This window comes from Sebastes umbrosus, chromosome 1, assembly GCF_015220745.1.
Source record: "Sebastes umbrosus isolate fSebUmb1 chromosome 1, fSebUmb1.pri, whole genome shotgun sequence".
NCBI classification, from domain to species: Eukaryota; Metazoa; Chordata; class Actinopteri; order Perciformes; family Sebastidae; genus Sebastes; species Sebastes umbrosus.
This window is the reverse complement of record NC_051269.1, coordinates 29,372,389-29,394,378: the sequence shown is the minus strand read 5'-3', so window position 1 is coordinate 29,394,378 and position 21,990 is coordinate 29,372,389. Positions and strand designations below refer to the sequence as shown.

General features: G+C 40.7%; 2 protein-coding genes across 5 annotated transcripts; both read left to right on the top strand.

Moving 5' to 3' along the window:
- Positions 1 to 441: 441 nt before the first annotated feature.
- Positions 442 to 8,383, top strand: pmela (premelanosome protein a). Of its 4 annotated transcripts, none has more exons than XM_037774964.1 (13): positions 442 to 578; positions 1,732 to 1,827; positions 1,929 to 2,075; positions 2,520 to 2,654; positions 3,850 to 4,011; positions 4,123 to 4,407; positions 4,539 to 4,796; positions 5,238 to 5,504; positions 5,604 to 5,753; positions 5,877 to 5,979; positions 6,188 to 6,393; positions 6,482 to 6,572; positions 7,818 to 8,383. In XM_037774964.1, the coding sequence occupies exons 1-13, from the start codon at positions 518 to 520 to the stop codon at positions 7,963 to 7,965; spliced, it is 2,109 nt and encodes a 702-aa protein (XP_037630892.1). In that variant the 5' UTR covers positions 442 to 517; the 3' UTR covers positions 7,966 to 8,383. The 4 variants fall into 4 exon arrangements, with proteins under 4 accessions (XP_037630892.1, XP_037630912.1, XP_037630902.1 ...); XM_037774984.1 differs by having other exon boundaries at positions 4,506 to 4,796; positions 5,349 to 5,504; XM_037774974.1 differs by having other exon boundaries at positions 4,506 to 4,796; positions 5,292 to 5,504.
- Positions 8,384 to 14,790: 6,407 nt separating this feature from the next.
- prph (peripherin) lies at positions 14,791 to 21,928 on the top strand. Its single transcript, XM_037783967.1, has 9 exons — positions 14,791 to 15,439; positions 17,005 to 17,065; positions 17,665 to 17,760; positions 18,453 to 18,617; positions 18,708 to 18,833; positions 18,920 to 19,140; positions 19,588 to 19,640; positions 20,981 to 21,054; positions 21,154 to 21,928. Exons 1-9 carry the CDS (start codon positions 14,892 to 14,894, stop codon positions 21,232 to 21,234), a joined length of 1,425 nt encoding a protein of 474 aa, XP_037639895.1. The 5' UTR covers positions 14,791 to 14,891; the 3' UTR covers positions 21,235 to 21,928.
- Positions 21,929 to 21,990: the final 62 nt, after the last annotated feature.

Below are 21,990 nucleotides of genomic sequence, written 5' to 3'. Positions count from 1 at the left end.
AAATATTCAGCTTACTGTCATAGGGGTGTAAAGAAACCAGAAAATATTCACATTTAAGAAGCTGGAATCAAATCGATTAATCGATTATCAAAATAGTTGCCGATTAATTTAAATAGTTGACAATAAATTTATGACCAGAAATTGAAATTTGGCTAAAATGAGGTCCATGGGTAAAAACACACATGTAGTACAAACATTTTAGCTCAGATGAGAATATAAGATTCACTAAAAAAGATGATAATGTCGAAAACTGTGAGAGAACACAACAGTTCTTGTAAAACACAACAATATCAATCCAAACACTATACTCATGTCGGATCTTATGAGGGGGTGGTGCCTTTTTGAGACTCCCAATGATGTCAGAGGTGAGAAGAAACTTTATGGTAATTCAGGTCCGAGGCCGTCTTAAAGAGAGGGAGAGGACGTTTCCTAAGTCTCTGTGGGGTTTGTTTTGGGGTTGAGGACTGCAGGGTGAGGATCAGGGCTCAGAGAGAGGAGACACACGAACAAGTACAGGATGAAAATTGCTGGAGTACTGGGGCTGCTGGTCTTGGCTTTTACATTTGCCACTGCCATAAGTGAGTACATTTGTTTTTCCATCAGAGAATTCAAATATTTTGTGGAAGTTTTTTCCACAGTGCAACTATAATAAACTTTTCTAACTCATTTGACACTCTTACAAAATATCTAAAGCAACAGAAACAGCATAGGGATAAAGTGAAATTAGCACAATCTTCTCTTTTGTTAAAGAAAAACAAAGTTTGAAAGTCTATTTAAGATAGAAATGCTGTGTGTGACTTTATACCAACACAGTTTAACATGGAAAGTGATTAATTATCATTTTCTGTAACTAATGCAAATCAACACATTTCTGCTTTCCCACCAATTACACACTTATGTTTGTGTTTCTTTGTTTGGACTCCAAATTGAACAGCAAATAGACTAATATGTAATTTCACGCTTATTTCATGCTAAAACACTCCGCCCTCTGTTACAGAGAGGGAAGAGGTACAAACTTTTACATGCCAATTTTACACTGTTTCTTATGCCAATTTGTATTTATGACTATATAAATATGTTCCAAGGTGTGTGCTATATGGTACACTTTCAAAATCATTTGTCATGCTATTGTGAGAGTATTTCATGTAAAAACATTTCCACACACTCACACATCACAAGCTGAGAAAAAAAAAAAAGAAACCCAGCGAGCCAGTTGTCTGGTATCCCTCATTCCTCTCACTGGGATTACTGATGCTGCTGCTCAGCTGATAGTCACATGAAAGGGATTGAGGGGGATTGCAGGTCGTGTGACTCCCGCCGCCAAGAACCCCGACACACCTCACCCCTCCTCAGCACTGAAAACATGGACCTGCTCTCGTTTATATAAGCATCTCTATCATTATGTTCACAACCTGCTTGATTATCCTACACATAAATTGTGCCTCTTTTAGAAAGACTACACAACTTTAACTCTACTGAGGCACTTAATGGTATTATTAAATATACCATATATAATACTATAAATAGTATGGCATTAATCTGACACAAACAATATATAAACATCATATTAACAACACTGACAAAGTTATTACAGCTATGGAACAAAGCTTTTGAAAAATCTATTTTCTTATCGATTGTGTTGGTTGTTGATGCAGTGCTCGAGAGAATAACATGAGTTGCAAGATCAATAGCTTTATTTCCCTGAAAGAGTTTGTGATATATTTCTTCCAGAGCCAAGAAGTCAGTTCACACGTTACCGCTCATGGAACCAACGGATGTATCCGGTGTGGAAAGATGGAGACGTGAGATTCAGGAACTGCTGGTTTGGTGAGGACTCATTTCATTATTTCACAAAACAGAAATGTTTTAAAATATGTCTGCCAGTTAATCTAAATATGTTAAATTGTGTGTAATCTTTTTTTTTCCAGGTGGTGAAGTAACTTTTGATCTGAAAAACGATGCACCCACACTGACTGGAGCGAAAGCAACCTTCAATATCAATCTAAACTTCCCTCCAAACCAGACAACGCTCTCTGATGGGCAGGTGGTCTGGGCGCAAAACTGCACCATCAATGGTAAGAAAACTCTGATTGAGGGCTGCAGGTACTACAGGTTACAATGCAACCTATTGTGATGTCATTACTTTTGCTGTTTTCATTCATGCTCAAAACCACAAGCGGAAAGCTGATCATTTTATTACAGATTTGACAACAAAATGATCTTAATGTCATGAAAAGACATGAAGTTTTCTAAAGAAATGTGATTGTCTTTAGACTTTCCATGTCAAGAAATTGGTAAAAATAGTATTTTTTCATTAAATAATATATAGATTATAATGAAAAAGAATTATTCTGTGAATTACAAGTTAAACCACTGACAATAAAGTTTTATTATGATAGGACAAAAGACAATTTACTCTTTATTTTACCAGTGTTGCCTCATATTGATATAGTTTAAATGGTCAGATGTCTGTTATTGCTATTGATGTATGTATAATCTATGGCCGTGTTCTTTTCCAGGACAACAGTACCAGGAGGGTCAGGCTGTGTATCCTGACCAGGACACCCAGTCAACCGGAGTTTTCCCCGACGGTACACCGTTCAGCCGGAGCCAGAACAAGAAACCCCACTACGTGTTTGTGTGGAAGGCATGGGGTAAAGATATTTCATTTATTTAGTCTGTTAAAAACATATATTCTGTTCCTCAGCTGTAATTAATGCTGCAGTGGGACATCCAAATCTCCCAAATGCAGCTATGACTACATTACATTAACACGTAAAATCTCCAAAGACAAAGAACAGACCATAAAGGGGCTGTAAAAGAGCACAGGGGAAGTTTCTCCTCCAGGCAGTGAAGTTAGAGTTTAATATTTGCCCCAGGCCGCATCACAAACAAACAAAGCCTTTTTTAGGACACAAGTTTGTGCTAATCTGTGACATTTTATATTTGTCATCACCTTTATCTGGAAAGCTATCTGAAGACTTGCTAGAAAATACGGGTTTTTATTTTTGCTGTTAATTCAAGAAAAAATATTTTTGTTAAAGTTGCTATTAATATAATTTGACAACATTCAGCCACTAGATGTCACATTCTCCCTTTCTCGTTCCACTGCATTCACTTCACAACAAGTCGTTGCCAGGCACTTACCGTCAGTCTCAGCCATTTATCCGTTTTTTCTACACTACCTAACGACCAAGAGAAACCACGAGATACAAGCGTTGTTATATTATTGGCTCACAAGCCTTGTTAGATGTGGGAACCAAATGTCAGATATCTTCCACAGAGATAAACAAAACATACATTTTTGACCCGCCAAAATTTTTAAAATGATTAATTCGCAATCTTAATATTTTTTTCAGGAAAAGACATTCTTTTATTCGGCACCTTTCTAAAAGATCTGCGGATTTTTTTTTTTTTTTTTTAAACATTCCTCGACATAAAAATATTATCAATAAGACCTTTAACTTATTCTTTGAATAATGTGTACTATCTGCAAGAAGTTTAATTAGTACAGTATTTTTTTTAGATTTTAGATCGTCAGGCTTACCTGTTTTAGTAAATAAGTCATGAATTTAACATTGTTCAGTCATTCAATAGCAGAGCACACAACCAGCTAAGAAGAAGCCAACATGTGCTAAATTTCACCAAATTTGGAGACACCCCAGTCTTAATTAAAGACAGGCCTTTTTTTTTTTTTTTTTTTTTTTTTACTTTATTACCATTACAATAGCATCTCATGTCCTATATGATGAAAGTAACACCTGGAGTGTCTCCAAAATGTGTGAATTCAATTCATTTTGCTGTGATTACCAGACCACTCTAAACAATCACAATGTTGCTCTATTCAAGGGCGTTACTGGCAGGTGGCAGATGGGCCGTCCTCCTCCCTCACTATCGGTACAGACAACGTCCCCCTGGGATCCCACAACATGGAGCTTGTCATCTATCACTGCCGGGGCAAAGACAAGTTCATCCCTCTTGGCTACGCCTCCACAGTCTTCACCATCACAGGTGACCTATCAAACCATTTCTAACCGAACTTGAGGAAAATTATTCTCCTATACTGTTATTTCTTTAACAAACCTCGTCATAACAACTCTACATCTTTTACTCCGTCATCAGACCAGGTTCCCTTCGCCATATCACTCGCCCAAGTCAATGACGTAAATCAGGACGACCAGAACTTCATCCAGAACCGAGCTATTGCTTTCAGCGTCAAGGTCCACGATCCCAGCCAGTATCTCAACAGCGCCGACGTCAGCTTCAGCTGGGACTTTGGTGACAGCACTGGTACTCTGATCTCCAGAGAGCTCACCGTCACACACACGTACCTCGCAGTCGGGTCCTTCAAACCTCAGGTGGTCCTGATGGCGAGCATCCCCAACGGCTGTGAAAACCCCACTGCTGGTGAGATTTTAAACTATTATTCCTTTTTATCTTTTAGACATTCTCCTATAAGAAATCTGAACTAAGTTTTGCTCAGTTGTTTTAAACTTTTCTTTCAGTTGTTCCTATTGATGCCTCTGTTGCTCCAGCAGTAGTTGTGATGGCCTCCACCCCTGCAGCTGTCCCAGCATCACCAGCCGAGGGAGGAGATGCGATTGCTCTGGACGTTCCTGCTTCTGTGCAGCCAGCTGAAGCTGAAGATGGAGAGGCAGTCGTTGATACAGACACAGAGGCAGTAGAGGTTGCGTCAGTAGCGCCTGCAGTAGTCGACGCAGCTGTTGTTCCCGCCGACACTGCTGTCCCTGCTGCAGAAGCAGATGTTGCTGCCCAGGATGCAGATGCAGCAGCAGGTGAGGTGGCCACTGCTGCCCCTGTTGCACCTGCAGCTGAAGAGCCGGCAGATGCTGATGCTGCTGCTATAGATGCTGCTGCTGCAGATGCTGATGCTGCTGCTGCTGCTGCTACAGATGCTGCTGCTGCTGATGCTGATGCTACAGATGCTGATGTTACAGATGCTGATGCTACAGATGCTGATGCTGCTGTTGCAGATGCTGATGGTGCTGCTACAGATGCTGCTGCTGCAGATGCTGCTGCTGCTGCTGCAGATGCTACAGATGCTGATGCTGTGGCTGCAGATGCTGATGCTGCTGCTGACGAAACCGCAGTGGTTACTGATGCAACTGAAGAAAATGCGCCTGTGATTGATGCTGCTGCTTCAGTTGCACCTGTTGCAGAGGGAGAAGAAGCTGCAGTTGAAGTTGTTGGTGCTGTCACTGTTGCTCCTGCTGCAGAAGTAGCTGTAGAGCAAGAAGCTGACGTTGTGGCTGCTGATACTGCTGCTGCAGATGTCGATGCTGCTGCTGCTGTTGATGATGTCGCTGCTGCTGTTGATGCTGCCACAGAGGTTGTCCAAGCTGAGACAGAAGCCCCTGCTGATAACGTTGTAGCCCCTGCTGCCACTGAGACCACAGCTGTAGAAGAGGCAGCACCAGCTGATGATGTCGAGGCTGAAGTACAGGCAACTGAGAATGAAGTTGCAGCTACTGCAGCTCCTGCAGGTGAGTGTTTACTGTGAACTAAAGTAAGTACACACAAAGTAAAACGATGGCTCTTGTAACAAAAGTTTAATTATGACAAAATGTCTCTCATTTTTCCAGCCGTTGCAGCCGAAGGTGAAGTTCAAGCAGAGGTGGAAGCAGAACCAGCACAGGTTGCCCTCGTTTTGGCTAAAAGACAAGCACCAGAGCTGACTGCTGACTGCATGGTCTACCGTTACGGCTCCGTCGCCACCGCTGTAGATGTTGTCCGTAAGTCAATACAGTTTTTGTAACCGTGGCAGTTTAAACTACAACAGATGATATTCTGCTTTAAAAGAAACAGTTTGATTTAATAGTGTTAAAATCTCTCTTTTACCTCTTTCAACCCTACAGAGGGTATTGAAAGTGTAGAGATTGTACAGATGTCCAACGTTGTAGCATTGACGACTGCGTTGGATCAGAATGCTGTGGACGTCACCATTACTTGTCAGGGAAGGTGAGCAGTAACTTTCATCATCTCAATATAGAGACTGTGTATTGATTTGGACTAATGGTCTTTATGAATAATACAACAATGATCCTTTAGTTAGCCTACACAGAAATTGTGATATGTTTAGCACAACAGACACATTTATAAAAATAAAATATCCACTTATGTAACGACATTGTAACTATGTCTCTGCATCTTTACTATCTTCCTTCAGTCTGCCCAGTGAGGTCTGCACAGTCATTTCGGATGCTGACTGTATCACTCCGATGGAAACCATCTGTGGTGTAGCTACACCCTCTCCCGACTGTCAAATGATCCTTCGCCAGTTCTTCAATGACTCCGGAGTATTTTGCATCAATGTCTCCTTGACCAATGATGTCAGTTTTGCTGTTGCAAGTGCTAGAGTCAGTGTAACAGTAGGTGGGTAGAAGGAAAATGAATTAATAACCACTAACGTACTCTGATCTATAGATTATTCTCTCATTTGTATGATGTGCTTCAATTTCAGCCTCCGGTGGTTCCCCAGCAGGAACTGCAGCCACAGTCCTGGGGGTTATGGTTCTCGCCTGTGTCGTCTGTTGTATTGGTTTGATGTACAGGTTAGTACCTAATTTATGAATTTAATTTATGAATTTAATTTGGCGCCAAATTGACAGAAAAATAAAAACTATAACACCTAGTTTTTCTGAAAGACGCAGTGTGTAGGATTTGGCGGCATCTAGTGGTGTGGTTGTAGATTGCAACCAACTAAGTACCTCTCTGCTCACTCCTCCCTTTTTTAATACTGCGGTAACGTGAGCCGCCGAGTGCAAAACCGTGGTAATGCTGTTCTTCTTGCTCAGAGGCCATCTTTACCATAATAACACTACTTTAGGAGCAACAGAAGTCAGACAGCAGCTGGCGGTACCACGGTTTTTGCGCTCTACGGCTCACGTTATTGCATATTTGTGTCCGAGAACTATGGTGGCCTTCAGGTAATGTAAAAATGTGAAAGGTTCTCTCTAGAGCTAGTGTTTGGTTTGTCCGTTCTGGGCTACTGTAGAAACATGGCGGACTCCATTAAGAGGACCCGCTCCCTATGTAGATATGAAGGGCTCATTCTAAGTTAACAAAAACACAATTCTTAGTTTCAGGTGATTATACACTAATGAAAACATAGTTATGAATATTATATTCATATATCCCCTGAAATGTTACATGTTTCCTTTAATGAAACATAAGTTGCAAACAAAGATACTGTAATTAAGGTACATTGTTTATGTTGGTTTTATTGTGTGAGACTTTTTTCCGTTACTCTTATCCTCACCATCGAAACTGACATATTTTGACCCCATTTTAATGTGGGAATTTCACTTGTCGAAGCCAAAAATCTCGAAGTGATCAGCAAAACTGAATCATCAGCCACTTATAATTTATGTATACAGTATTAGAAGAGTAAGAGGTCCAGGGATCGATCCCTGTGGAACGCCCAAACAGACAGCTTCCTCTTCCGAGTCTGTGCAATAGTGCTTTGAGATAACATCAGCATGCTAACGTGCTCACAATGACAATGTTAACAATAAGCACATGACAAAAAGTTATACCTGGTATTACTTTTGCAAGTTTTAAACCAAAGTATTGGACACATTTTGTCCTGATGATGGAATCAGCAATGTGATTACAGCTGAGAGGAACATGAATGTCTGTACCAAATCTCAAGGAACTATCTTCCGTCTTTTTTGGCATTTCGGTCTTTATTTCATGCCATATAAACTCATACGTTTCAGTGTGGGAAACCACATATTCAGTTGTCATTAGTGAATTCTCATCCTCACCTGTCTCACCTGTGTCATGTTTCTAAACAGGCGGTTCAAGCAGTATCAGCCACTAAGAGAAGACGGTGACAGTGATGGCAGCTCGGCGGTAACATCGGTGCCTTTGTTGTTGTGGAACTTGTTGAGCCGACAGTCACCAGGAGAGAGTCGTCCACTGCTTCAGGGGAGGATTGTGTGAATATCATCATCAGCTCATGCACCTATCATCTACAACATCCGTTAAAATGTTGACTTTATACACATAATACTCTAACTATATTGATATTGTAACTCCCGGTCAATGTGTTAAACCAGAACCAAGTTAAGTGAACCAGCCCGGTGTACAACATGTGTAGAAGAAAGAAGTCAACTGTGGAATAAAGAAATGTCATAAGAATGTAGAGGAAAGTGATATTTATTTTGACCTACAGTATTTTGTATTAATTGCCACTGATAGTTTATAGAAGCCAGAACTTATTCTCCTATTTGTGGCCTACTTATTGTAAACCAATTGGAAAAATCAATGTTAACACATTTCAGTTAAATTTCTTTACAACGTAATTTAAATCACATCACAGAACGTTGTTGTGATTGAATAAAGTGGAACTTTATCACAACCTTGTGATTGCTTTCCCCATTTATTTTGTTTTCATTTGCATATGATATTCATGGGGTTTTATGTCCTGAACAGTTTAAGAGCCGAAGACAGTAATTTTCAATCTGATCATCACGTACGGCAACATTTAGTAAATTTATCAAATCGGTCAAGATAACACTACGGCAGGAACAATAAGAAAATGATTAATCGAGTCAGTGGTACAAAACGTTTGATTTCTATATTTATCAATCTTGACACACATCGGCTATCGGTCTGACGACAGATAAGCCTCTGGGGACGAGGGGCTGTATTTCTGGGGTTCCGGTGTAGCCAACGGATATCCAGGCTAAGACTTCCTTCCCCGTGCGGTGCTCATTGTTTACAGTCCGATTAGCAACTTGAGACGCGAGACTGGAGTCGGAGTTGAGAGACGACGTATGCCTGAATTGTTTCACAAGTAGCCAGTTTACAAGCTAATTTTAAACCAATAAAAAGCTAAATCTTCATCAGGCGATAGCCGATGGGTTCCCAGATTGCATTTTCGGCCAATGAGTTCCGCCTCTTTTTCTCTTCACACGGACTGTTTACCTGCATTCAACCAAAGCCTGCTCGAACGTGATTGGTCAATACTACTCGGACTACAAACAGAAACCAGAACGCCTCCGGTACCAAAATCTTGTCCCGTTGCCTACAGATTCTAGATGTGAATGCAGAATCTTTTTATATAGATTATATATATTTGTATTATCTGAATAGGATATGCGGTTAAAGTTAATGGATGGATGTGTGGATTTTATTATTTTATGAATCTTCTTTTTGTTATTAAAGCTCTAATCAATTATTTTACATTAACAATGGATCAAATATGTAATAAGAAAGGGCCTTGCACTGAATTTTATTATCATCCCACTGCTGCAACTTCACTGTTTTGTTTCACTCTCAACTCTCTCATTAGTGTTGTTTTCAGACGCAACAAACAAAACAGCTCTGATACACCAACTGTACATTACCTGCACAGATATAAAGAGCCAGATATTTCCCACAGCCGTTGGTGGAGACAAAAGCTGAGCTAGAAGAAGAGTTACTATTGGATTCATCAGATGGCTGATGTTACACCCTATCTGCTCAATGTGTAAATAGGCAACTGTTGCTAACACATTTGCTATATTCATTTTATAAGGTGACGTATTGTTGCGTTGCCCCCAAGTGGCCAAAAAAATCTACGAATGCAGGTTTAACTACAGTAAAAACCCTGAAGATCATCTACCTCTTAACACCCATCAGGGCTAATCGATTACAACGACTTAACATTTTAAAAAATCATAAATAAATAAAATAGAATATATAATTTACATTCAGTCACAGATCAGATTCTAGACCAATTCTGTCCTATACATATTGAAAAACAACAAAAGATGCCTTATTCTGACTGCCGCAAACCACTTAATAAAATATGTACAGGCATGTCATAGACATGTTTCACATGTATTTGGTCTCCATTTAGGTGGAGCCGTGTGGTTTGTGTGGTTAAAGGAACACTGCAGCTGAGTGCATTCAAAACTACTACCATCACATGCCGCTCCCAGCTCAATTAAAGTGATTTAATATGTTGCAGGCTACCTTCATGCATCGAGTTGACAAAGAGCTGCTGATCGTAGCATGCACATCATATGACACACTGCAGTGCAGGAGAAAAAGGCTGACGTCAATGCAGCAAAATCTTTAATGGAAGAAGCTATGTGACATGGCCTACTCAGCATAAACACAGATGTGGAGTGATAGGGAAGCAAAGGAAAAGATGGCTCTTAATAACGTGACGTAAAGGTGTGAAGAAAGTGAAGGCTGTTGCATTATGTCTTAATGTCTGTTGTTACTGAATTTACGATTTAGTCTATTGTATTATTGGAGTGGGAATATGTGGGCCATAAAATATGAGATAAAACAGATTCATATTGTTCATCTTTCTCAACAAAACTATTTGGGATATCAGGAGGAAACTTGTATTGGTGTGGTTTCACTAATGCATCTCTCTCTTTACTTACATACATAAATATTCCAAATGAATATCCTTCCAACAGACTTGCGTAACACTGCAGTGCTCCATTACAGTAATTACACAAACTCGGCCGTTAATCATGCTCCACCGTTAACATGTCTCTTGGTCACATGTACAAAGTGTTGTTCAGCCATCTCCGTTGGCTACGGACATGCAGGCCATCATTTTTTCACATAATGATCTCTATCTTGGACCTGACAGCTCTCCCGGATCTTACCAGGCCTGCAGCTTTTAATGGGTCACAGCATCCTCATGACTCGTCCCAGTCAAACTGGCTGAACTGTCACCAACCTGCAGGAATTGGTTTCTCTTTTCCAGCTGAGCAGGCCAGACTTTTACAAGTCCTGAGCCCTCTCTGGACAGTGAACCTGGAGATGGAGTCACACAAGCAGCTACACAGCTCTGATTAATTTGAACGATTCTTTATTGCTCACCACTCCCTGGCAACTGATGTTAAAAGGGACACAGTTTCCTTCATCTGTCCTCTACACTGCAGAAACCTGCCACAGCAATAAGTCTTGTTGCAGCACACAATCAGCATATATAGTATATTAACTAGGGCTGTCAATGGATTAAAATATTTAATCATGATTAATCGCATGATTGTCCATGATTAATTGCGGCGATTAATCGCATATTTTTACGTATTTACACGTATTGATTTTAACATCCTAAACTAAAAGTGTCAATTTAGTTTAATTTAGTTTAGTTTAGTTTACTTTATTTAACATGGACAACACAGTAGTATTAGAATTGTAACATATACATTTATGCACAAGGACAAGGTGCATTGTTTAGTGTTTGTAGTGAAACGCTAATTTACGACACCGGTCCACAGGAGGCTTTTTTTTTTTTTTTTAAAGAAAAAGTTAAAATAGCAAAAGAAAAGAAAACACTTCCACAAGATACAAAATAGAGGTGTTTCTACAGGGGTATTAGGTGTGAGAACAATGTTGGTTCTCTCGCCATGATTTAACACCTTTATTAAAACAATTAAAATAGTGATTCATTTTCAATTCAGTTGGTAGAAAATGCAACGCAATTTTAAGATTTTCAGATTTGATTTGAAGCATAAAATACATCTTGCAAGTGAAACATTATCAGTCTTGACTGTTTGGATTTTATATATAAAACTCTGCAGTTTTCAATTTTAGTTGATGGATTTTTTATGCAAAACAGTATTAAATATTTACACTCTATTGTTCTGGAATAGCAAAAGCTGCAATTGGCAACTTGCACTCCAAGTCGTCACGGTAGAAATCTGTTTATATTCTTAAATGAATATGCAGCCCAAGTGCATTCATACCGTAACCATAGTTTATTTGCAGTAACTGACACCATCTTTCCGTAACCTTTACTATACCTGACATGCGTAGATAGTCAAAAGCAAATTTGACTTTAGACGTGAAAATTAATAATAATAATAAAAAAACATTGTCTTTGAATGTAATCCAGTTTTGCAAACTTGTTCAATATGGATGTTCTTGTCGAGCAATAGGGTTGGGATATTAACACTATGAGTCACCAAAGTCAGCATTTGTTTTATGACAGCTGTTAATGTTGCTGTAAGCTCAGTTTTCAGTGCAGCGGTGCTCTGTGCTGTTCTCACTGCTGTATAGGACACACGTTTGATTAGATTTCTTATCAGAGACCACACCCAAGACATCACGAACATAGGATGAATCCCATTCCCCTAAAATGAAATTACAACACAATATGTTGATTCCTTCGGGAATAATCCGAGAAGCAGAAGGATCAATCGCCAATGGTATACATCTGGCTGATGGTTAGAATTACTGATATAGTCCACTACAAAAGCATTCAACTGTATGTTTATGCATGTGTGTATATGTGTGCCGTACATTATAAGAAACCTTGACATTATGGTCAGATTGGAGCAGGATCTAGGGAAAGAATAGAAAGTGAGATGTGCTGTGAGCAGAGAGGGTGAGACAGTGGGGGAGGGAGCGAGAGGAGAGAGCTACTGACCATAAAGCAGGTTGATTAGATTACAGAGCTAAGACTAGCATGGGCCATTTATTACACAGGGAGCCAGACCTCGGCAGTAGCAGCCCTGCAGAACTAGAGGGAGGAAAATCAAGTGCATAAGTGTGTGTTTGTGAATGACAGACTGAAGAAGAGATAGCTATACGTTTACTACAGTGAGCTCCAGATGCTCCATCGGGAAGAGGAGACACAAATTTAATCAGAAAAAGTGTTAAAATAAAGGCTGCTGGTTGATGTGTAATAGTGTGTGTACGCATGTTTCAAAGAGAAACAAATACAGCACAATATGTTATATTTGGTTGTGTATTATATTAGATATAAGAGAGCATAAATGGATTAAATGTTTACTAAGCATCACAGGGGACACAAAGGGTGCCACACCCAGTCGCCACAGAGCATGCTCAGAATTACGTCAACTCTATGAGAGTGGTAGCCTGTCTGCAGTCCTCAATTAAAATGACTACAGACACACATGGTCTGCAGAAAGATTTGAAGGTGCTGCCTCGCCGACACTGTTACATCTTTACCCAATATTTGAAGCTGTTGTACATACCTGAATGTAAAAACAAGTGGAATAGTGTTTATGGATCTTGCTGCATGCTTTGCCATGCTGTCCTGAGTTATGAGGTTTAATGTCAGCCTCAGTGGTTGATGTTAAAATGTATGACCACATATCATAACTTTACAGTAAAGCTTAGTCATTGCACTTTGTTGTCAGCTTTGCAAATATGACTGACACATCTCTACAGAGAAAGAAACTAACTAAATTACTATTGATGGTTTTATAGCACTTTTGTCACTGATAAAGATAAATTATAACACCATATGTCAAGAGTAAAATACATTCTTTTCTGAGTTAAAGGTGCTATTAGGCCTAAATTTGATATTGGGAATAGTGACTGAATAGCTAAAAGAGCATCATTATTAAGTGTTGGCTAATTAAATGATTGCTTTCAAAGTTATATCGGACTCAAAACAATAAAACATTTCATAACAGATGACGTATTTTTGTAGACCAACCAGGAAGTTAGCATCACCCTGGTTCCCTTGACAAAAAGCCAATGGGGATTTTTCCATTGGATTTTGAATTATTGCAGAAAATAAACTCTGTGGCAAACAAACGTTTATGATACTTACACATTTGTTCCGTAACATAATCTCCACAAACGACACGACTTTTATGATTTTTGAAACGTAAATGCAATCGCCAGAAGTAAAAAGCTAACGTTATACAGCTATAAACAAAATAGACCACGGTCACATGAGTGCGAGTATACACAACGAGGCTGTAAAGGCGGACGAGTCGGCGTGATGACTTTTAGAAGTCTCATTTAACCACTTTGTCAGCAACCGCTTTTTTAAGACACGTAAAAGCTTCAAAATTCACAAGTGGGATATTTACTGACGTATTTTATAAAGAAACAAAACGTTAAAATCTCTTCAGCTTGTGTTTACTACAGACCTTATTTCAGGCATCTAACTAAAACACATTCAAAAAACCCATTGACCTCCAGACGAGAGAACAGGAAGCGCTAAAGTGCAAACTCATTTCCAGGTTTTAGGACTCATTCCTGCAGCACTCTATTTCTTGCTGGGTAACCGGGACTGTTGTATAACAACTGTCACTATTCTCTGACCTCTGTCATTCAGACTCTATATGCCAAAAATCCATTGTTCACCGGAAATACAGACAACAAAGTTATTTGACAACTCTCGCCCTACTAACAGGGATTACTGGATGTAGTGCATTTGAAAAGGATAAAATAACTGCGGAGTCATGGCGCTGCCCCAGACGCCCCGAATATCAATAAAGTGTTCCATTACTGTAAAAGGAGAGAGAGACAAAGAGGAAAGAGGAAGGGAGACAGATGGAGGGGGGAAAAGAATTAAATCAATGTGTCCACGTGATTCAGTTTAGGCTTCAATTTCACAGTTTCTTACTGAGAAGCAGGTAACAGAATCCCTGACACACACATTTGATAGTAAAGTTAAAAACATTACAAGTCAGAGTGGAATCATATCATGAAACAAGACTGACTGAGCAAGCACCAGTGAACAAGTGTCAACGAGGGCATGAATCAGAGAGGCGAGGAGGGGTGGGCATGAGGAGACATCTTTAGATATCAGAGCAGTAATGTGGAAGCCATTCTGGCATCCTGCCAACGCTCTGTTAAAAGGGTGGAGCTGTCGAGACAGAGTAAGACAGAGAGAGGCAGGGTCTCTCTCTGAAGGGTAGGGAGTGGCCAAAGCTTGTATGCTGATGAGCCATTGAGAAGGGAAGGGTTCATGTGGGTGGGGTGAGGAGAAATGAGGGAGGAGGCGTAAGGATGATGGGATAGACCAGCCCGTGTATATAAAACACGCCGGCACTCTTCAGTCTGATGTCCTGTTGCATCACGAGCATCTCCAAGCCTCCATCTCTTCTTCTTTCCTCAGCGCCAGAGAGAACCGAACAAGACTAACCATGAGCCACTCTTCAATGCATACCTCAACTTCCTACAGGCGCACCTTTGGGAGCCCTCACCCCATCCCCATGTCCTCTTACTCCAATGTGTCCTCCCGCATGCCCAGTTCTGGGGGGCGCTACATGCGTTCAATGTCTCCAGCGGTTGCATCCCGCTCCACCACCTACCACCAACAGCGTTCTCGCCCCAGCGCTCAGGCCCCTCGCCTCTCCTACGACAAGGTGGACTTCACCCTGTCCGAAGCCATCAACCAGGAGTTCCTAACCACCCGCAGCAACGAGAAGGCCGAGCTGCAGGAGCTCAACGACCGCTTCGCCAGCTTCATCGAGAAGGTGCGCTACCTGGAGACGCAGAATGGTGCACTGCAGCAGGAACTCAACCAGTTCAAGGGCCAGCAGCAGCACGGTCAGCCCAACCGCGCCTCCGACCTCTTCCAGGAGGAGGTGAGGGACCTGCGCCGCCAGCTGGACGACACCGGAAAGGAGAGGGACCAGTACCTTCTGGAGAGGGACAACCTGGGTGATGACGTGGTCCAGCTCAGGCAGAGGTTGGTACCAACATGATGAGAAAGAAAAGTATGATGCATGAAGACATGAGATAGATAGATCGATAGATCGATAGATCGATAGATAGATGGTTTGTGCATAGATGGTAATGTAAGACATTTTGGGTGATGGGTCATTAGATTTGGCCTTGCCTCGAGCAAATAACAAAACCATTAGAGAGCATGTGGCTGCAGAGAAAGTTGCATCTTGTTCGAACAAACCATAATATCCCAACAAAGTCAAAGGTCAACCTCTCTTCCTTCATATATTTATATATACGTTGCGCCATGGGTGTGGGCTACTGTGTCACCATCACCTCATTCATTGACACTGTTATAATTTACTGCCCACGGTCTACTTTAAGATAATGATGGTGGTGTAGGGCGTGGCACATGACCGGACAGCACAGAGCGGCAGCATGATGCAGGACGCTGCACTGCATCATGCGCATGAGATCGATTCTATGTATGAGTGAACATGTTTACTGAGGCAGGATTCAACCGAAAACAATAACAGTACATGACAGCAAAGTGACCCAAAGAAAACTTTGACACAGTACTTGATGCCAAATTAGATAAGGAAGTGTTTGGTGATGATGGACACACAATAATGTATGCACACATTGAGATGAGAGGAGGATGGGGGATGGATGGATGGATGGATGGATGGACCAGACTCAGGGTGGGGCCGGCTGAGGAGTGGGGAGGGGAGAGAGAGAGAGGAAAAGGTACCCGAGGAAGAGAGGTTGGATGTCAGGCGTGGTGAGAATAGCGTCTGGAAAAATCAATGTGACTCAATGACTCCATTAGGTGTGTTTTCAGTGTCCCTCTGTGCTGATGGGACGCTGCCAGAGACCCCATTAGGACAAAAGGACCCCTGTAACACCACATGAATTAAAGATGAGGGAGCAGGGCCCACTACATGTAATGCTTTCCCCACTAATCTACTTTATGTCCAGTCCAGGACAGATGGAGCCCATCAGTCAGAGAATGAGAAAATGCATGTATTAATACGTGATATACTTTGTGATGACTCATCATCACGGTGACTCAGGGATTGTAATTGAGTTTGCATTATGACATTTTTTCATTTCATTTAGTTCCTTTTGAAGGAGCATCAAATGACATTTTTGTCTCAGTTTGCTAAAGCATATCGCACATTATGCTGATTTTCTATAGCTGCCCTTTAAATGTCACTCAAATTATCTGTACTACGCAGTCACTGCACACTAGCCAATATTAAAATGACCATTTAAAGTCTTCAAAAGAGATGGTTAATAAGTGTACATATTACATAACCTTATTGAGTGTGCGCAGATGACCTTATTGAACTGTAGAGAAACCCCATTAGCAGAAAGGAGCAGCTGCTGGTCCCACTGGGCGCACCCCCAACCCCTTTTTACAGGACAGTGAATTAACAAATTGATCCAGAAAGCTTTTTGCCAGCTGATGCCCCGGAGCAACCCCAAAGACAGAAAGGATGCTCTTGGACAAATTTGACTCGTTCTTGGAGCCTGAAGGAAATCCGTACATTAAATATTTTTTCTCTCTTCTCTTTTGTCCTCTAGGTTGGAGGAAGAAGCCCAGAAGAGGGCAGATGCTGAAGGTAACCTGGTTGCTTTCCGCAAGGTAAACGCTCAGCTCACTGGACCCTGATTACCTTATTGATTACAGTGTCCTCAGGCTCAGATAACAGGTCACAGCTTTGCTCCACCTCCAACACTTCCACAATAGTTCCACAGTAATATGACAGGGCAGATTTCTAAAACATCATTGATCTATAACTGCTGCACAGGACGGGGGAGGCCTTTTTGCTAGGCACTTTTTTATTGAAATATTATTCCCCTTAAGGCTGCAAGTGATGCATACTGCTGGTATGACTCTTTTTGTCTTTAGTTTAATTGTTTTTTATTCTTAAAAAAAACTTGAATTATAACCTGGAGTTTACATTTTTAAGCATTTCTATATAGAAATGTAGCACATCATAACTGAAAATATCTCTACGCACTAAAGGAAACTTGTGATGACATTTAAAGCATCAAAATAGATGAAACTCACTCGTTTTATATAAATATATAATTTATAACATACACTAATAATTTCTGCATATTGAAATGTAATTTGGGGGGTACTGTAATTTAATTTTTTTTAAAAGTATGTTTATAATGATGAGATGTTTCAGTTCAATGGATGACATTGCAGTTATGTTTGTCTCATGTAAATATTAGGATGTGGATGATGCCACATTGTCCCGTCTGGAGCTGGAGAGGAAGATCGAGTCTCTGATGGATGAGATTGAATTCCTTAAGAAGCTCCATGATGAAGTAAGTGATGCTACCTCGTCTGTGCTTTTCCACTATGCTTGTATAAATGGAAAAGTTCTTTCTTACCAAAGTCACTTATCATTGTATGTTTTCTAAAGACCTATAATGGTAACGCTCAACTTTTACATGCACATACGGCATAGCACAAGCGCCAGAGATGCTGCAGAGTAATTGTATGCGCTGAACTAACAAGCTTCAACTCTTTTGTTTAGGTTAAACAAATGAGTGGGTGGATACCACTGCCACTAAAAAAACTAAGCAACATGTTATATTTAGAGCGTAAACACAAAAAAGTTTTAGATTCAGATACGTTTTGAAAATGTGGGACTTTAAACTGCAGTTGAAGTCTGGCTAAATCCGATCTAAATTTGGTCCGAGAGGTTGTCTGCGAAAACAGGCAGCAATAACTGCAAGGCCAGCAGTCGCTGAGATTCAGAATGAGGAAAATAAATGATTATTTGAGTGTCATCTGCATAGAAGTTGGGTGAAATGCAATGTTAAGTGAGTCAACAAGAGATCTTTGTGTAGAAAAGAATTGAACCCTGGAGGATACCGATGGCTAGGTAAACAGGGCTAAACTGGCTCCTTATACCTTCAATGGAAGAACGGTTCATTTTTTTAATTGTTGACAAGCTCTTAATATAACAGTTTTGTGTTTCTGACAGTATTTTGTCCATATCTTGTATTATCAGGAAATTCAGGACGTACAAGTGAGTGTCCAGACCCAGCAGCTGAAGATGGAGGTGGAGAGCACCGCCAGGCCTGACCTCACTGGTGCTCTGAGGGACATCAGGGCCCAGTATGAGACCATTGCTTTGAAGAACATGCAGGAGTCTGAGGACTGGCACAAGTCCAAGGTAGGCAGACAGGCACACTGAGAGTCACACAGGAACATACAAAAGAACATAATTATTGATTATTGTGTGCTTCATCTTTTGCTCCTGCAGTTTAATGATTTGACTGAGTCCGCAAAGCGCAACACTGACTCTCTGAGGCAGGCCAAGCAGGAGGCCAACGAGTCCAGGAGGCAGATTCAGTCTCTCAACTGTGAAGTTGATGCCATGAAGAACACGGTGGGGCCAAACATCATCCATCATTTGTCTGTATTGATCTATAATCTATCATTATATGCATTACACCCTCTGCTGTGTTTTTTCAGAATGAAGCTCTGCTGAGGCAGATGCGTGAAATGGAGGACCAGTTTGGCATTGAGATCGGCAGCTACCAGGACAACGTGGGCAGACTGGAGGATGAGATCCGCCACCTGAAGGACGAAATGGCTCGCCACCTTAGGGAGTACCAAGACCTCCTCAATGTCAAGATGGCTCTGGACATTGAGATTGCTACTTACCGTAAACTGCTGGAGGGGGAGGAGAGCAGGTGAGAACAAACATACTGTGTCTCAGGTTTTTTACATTATTTTTTATTTTAATTGCTGTAGATTCCTCTCTTGATTAGAAGCAAGATTGGCATGTTGAATGTTTGTTGCCTCACAGCTAGAAGGACCTAAACTCAATCCCAAACCCTTTTCATGGGGCGTTGATGTTAGGATCCTCCAGATAACCCAGTTTTCTCACAAATGAAATAAAAACATGCAAGACAGGTACATATACTGTACATTGCTAATAGTACACCTATTGTGACTTATCTTGTATTATAAATCACTTTCTGGATGTTGAAGTTTTCATCTGACAGTCAAAAATGTTACTGTTTTACAAACCTCAGAGTAAGCAAGTAAGTATCTCTGCAAGTCTAACTTCAAGTAAAGCAAATTACTTTTCATTACAGATTAGTTTATAACACCCAACATTTGTATTCCCTGTTTAGGATTACTGTTCCCATGCTCAGTATGGGCATGAGCAATCACCATGGCGATCGAGGTAAGCTGTCTTTATCCAAAATAAAGTATAACATGATTAAAGTAATGGGAATGCCTTTTTACCTGCCAGTTATAGCATTGTGAAGTGGGACGAGCCACTGGTTCTGGAGGAGGATTTCCTCATTCTGTATTCCCATTTCAAAATATTCTTTAAGCAATATCCTCAATATTACTTAACATAGAAATGCAGTACTCTCCTGGATAACGTAACAAACCTGTAGGTTTATGTTAAATCCTTAAAGGACCAGTGTGTAACATTTAGGGGGATCTATTAGCAGAAATGGAATATAATATTAATAAGTATGTTTTCTTTAGTGTATAATCACATGATAATAAGAATTGTTGTGTTTTCGTTCGCTTAGAATAAGCCGTTATCGAGCGGATCCCCTCTCCACGGAGTCCGCCATGTTGCACCGCCGTGTTTCTACAGTAGCCCAGAACGAATAAATCAAACTCAGTTAACTTTTCCTGCTTGGGCCGGAGTCGATAACGTTACTCGCTCCTGTTGCCGCCGCTCTCTTTCTTCACCAATCACTTCCCACGTACACACACACACTACGCACTCTACTCTTACATCAACATGGCTCTGAGGGCCATTCACGTTTTGTCGTCAGCCACCGTAGCAATCCTACACGCTTGGCACATGGCAGAAGTTGTAATCTGCAACCTCGCTGCTAGATACCGCCAGATCCTACACACTGTTCCTTTAATTTCTAAGTATTTTAACTTTTCTGTCAATTTAGTGTGGGGGCTGGCTCTAAATACTAAAATACCCATGAGCCGCAGCCGCCGTTGCTATGGAGAAGAAGCAAGTCAGAGGAGCGAAGGTGTAGCAAATTCAAAACGTGTTGTCCATGCAATTTGGGACAAAACACAGACCCAGAATCCAAAAGTAAATTGATTTAAGCTGCCAAATTGTATTGTCAATTTTCTCAACAGCATTATCTTGAACTTCCACCCTTTAGCAGCTCATGTAACTGAATTTAAATATCTGTGATTGGATGTTATTTCATGAAATGAACTTCGGGAGTCATAGATTAAGGTAGACAAGCTTGTAGCCTACCTTTGAATTTTTTCTTATATTTTCTGAGGCAGTTTATGATCTTTTGTACTATCGAGTCAATCAGGAGAGTTTCATGCCGATCCGAGCCCCGAATGCTCCAACTTCTGTCCCTTTGCTGTTCTATACAGCTTATCACGGATCAATAACAACTCCTGATAATTCACCTTTGAAGTGAATCTTATAAAAAGTGCATTCAGAAAAGCAAAACTTCTATTTTGTGAATGAAAATGTTTCTGTATGTAAAAATCTCAACAGCACTTTAATCTGACTTTTGACAGACTTTGAACACGCTCCAGCCAGCATGAGCAAGAGGACTGTGGTGATCAAGACCGTTGAGACTAGAGACGGAGAGGTACAACGATTTATACAAAAATAACAGGCTTGATATATTGATAAAGTTACTCATACCGTATGAAAATGAATTTGAATGAATCTGTTTCTTTTCTATCAGGTGGTGAAGGAATCCAAGAGGGAGAAGGAGAGAGAGCCAGTCCGCACCGGCAAGGACGACGACGACGACAACGACGAGTAAAAAAAAAAGTGAAGTCCAGAGCCACGAGAGAAAAAAATGCATTAAAAGAAGGAAAAAAATAGAAAGAAACCTCAAACTCTGATCTATGTAGTCCCCATTCCCCGCTAGTTACAGTATGTGTTAAATCGTCTAGCAGAGAGTCTCTCAGTATAGAATGAATGAATCGACAGTGTCACTTTGGTGCTATTTAAGCCACCCAACTTTTGCTAAACACTTGTGTCATCTGTACGGCTAAGCAAAGCCACTTTATTAACCTACCACTTGAGGCCTTGATTTACAGTGCAATCCCGTGGAATCCTTAGACGACCACACGTTTGTAGCAGAGTATTAAAGTACAGGCTGAAATAGAAAGATTAAATGGAGGATTGTAGTAGTTTGAGTCGTAGATATGACTTAATAACAAAACTTCAGACACTGCCGCCCTTTGGTCAACCCACCTTGAAAGACAGGCTGAGAATAAATTAACCTATTTGCATTTGTTTTAGAAGCTTTGCTATCATCTTATAGTGCAAACCAATAAAATCACCAAAGACATGGATTATTAATAAACATGTAACACAGGAAATGTTGATGCTGAAAATATGACAAGTCACCAACTGAAAAGACTTTTGCTGAATGTGCTTTGCAACGCTGTGTGTATCTGGCACTAATGATGAATGAATATGTAAGTGCAAATAAACTTAATTGGAGCAAATCTGTCTTGTCTGTCCACATAACTCATTATGAATGTACTAATTTCCTCTTTTCTATAAGCAG

Coding starts and splice junctions, on each gene's coding strand:
- pmela (XM_037774953.1), top strand. CDS start 518: ATGAAAATTGCTGGAGTACTGGGGCTGCTGGTCTTGGCTTTTACATTT. Junction 579..1,731: donor TACATTTGCCACTGCCATAA/GTGAGTACATTT, acceptor TATTTCTTCCAG/AGCCAAGAAGTCAGTTCACA. Junction 5,754..5,876: donor CACCGCTGTAGATGTTGTCC/GTAAGTCAATAC, acceptor TCAACCCTACAG/AGGGTATTGAAAGTGTAGAG.
- prph (XM_037783967.1), top strand. CDS start 14,892: ATGAGCCACTCTTCAATGCATACCTCAACTTCCTACAGGCGCACCTTT. Junction 19,141..19,587: donor CTGGAGGGGGAGGAGAGCAG/GTGAGAACAAAC, acceptor TTCCCTGTTTAG/GATTACTGTTCCCATGCTCA. Junction 21,055..21,153: donor TTGAGACTAGAGACGGAGAG/GTACAACGATTT, acceptor CTTTTCTATCAG/GTGGTGAAGGAATCCAAGAG.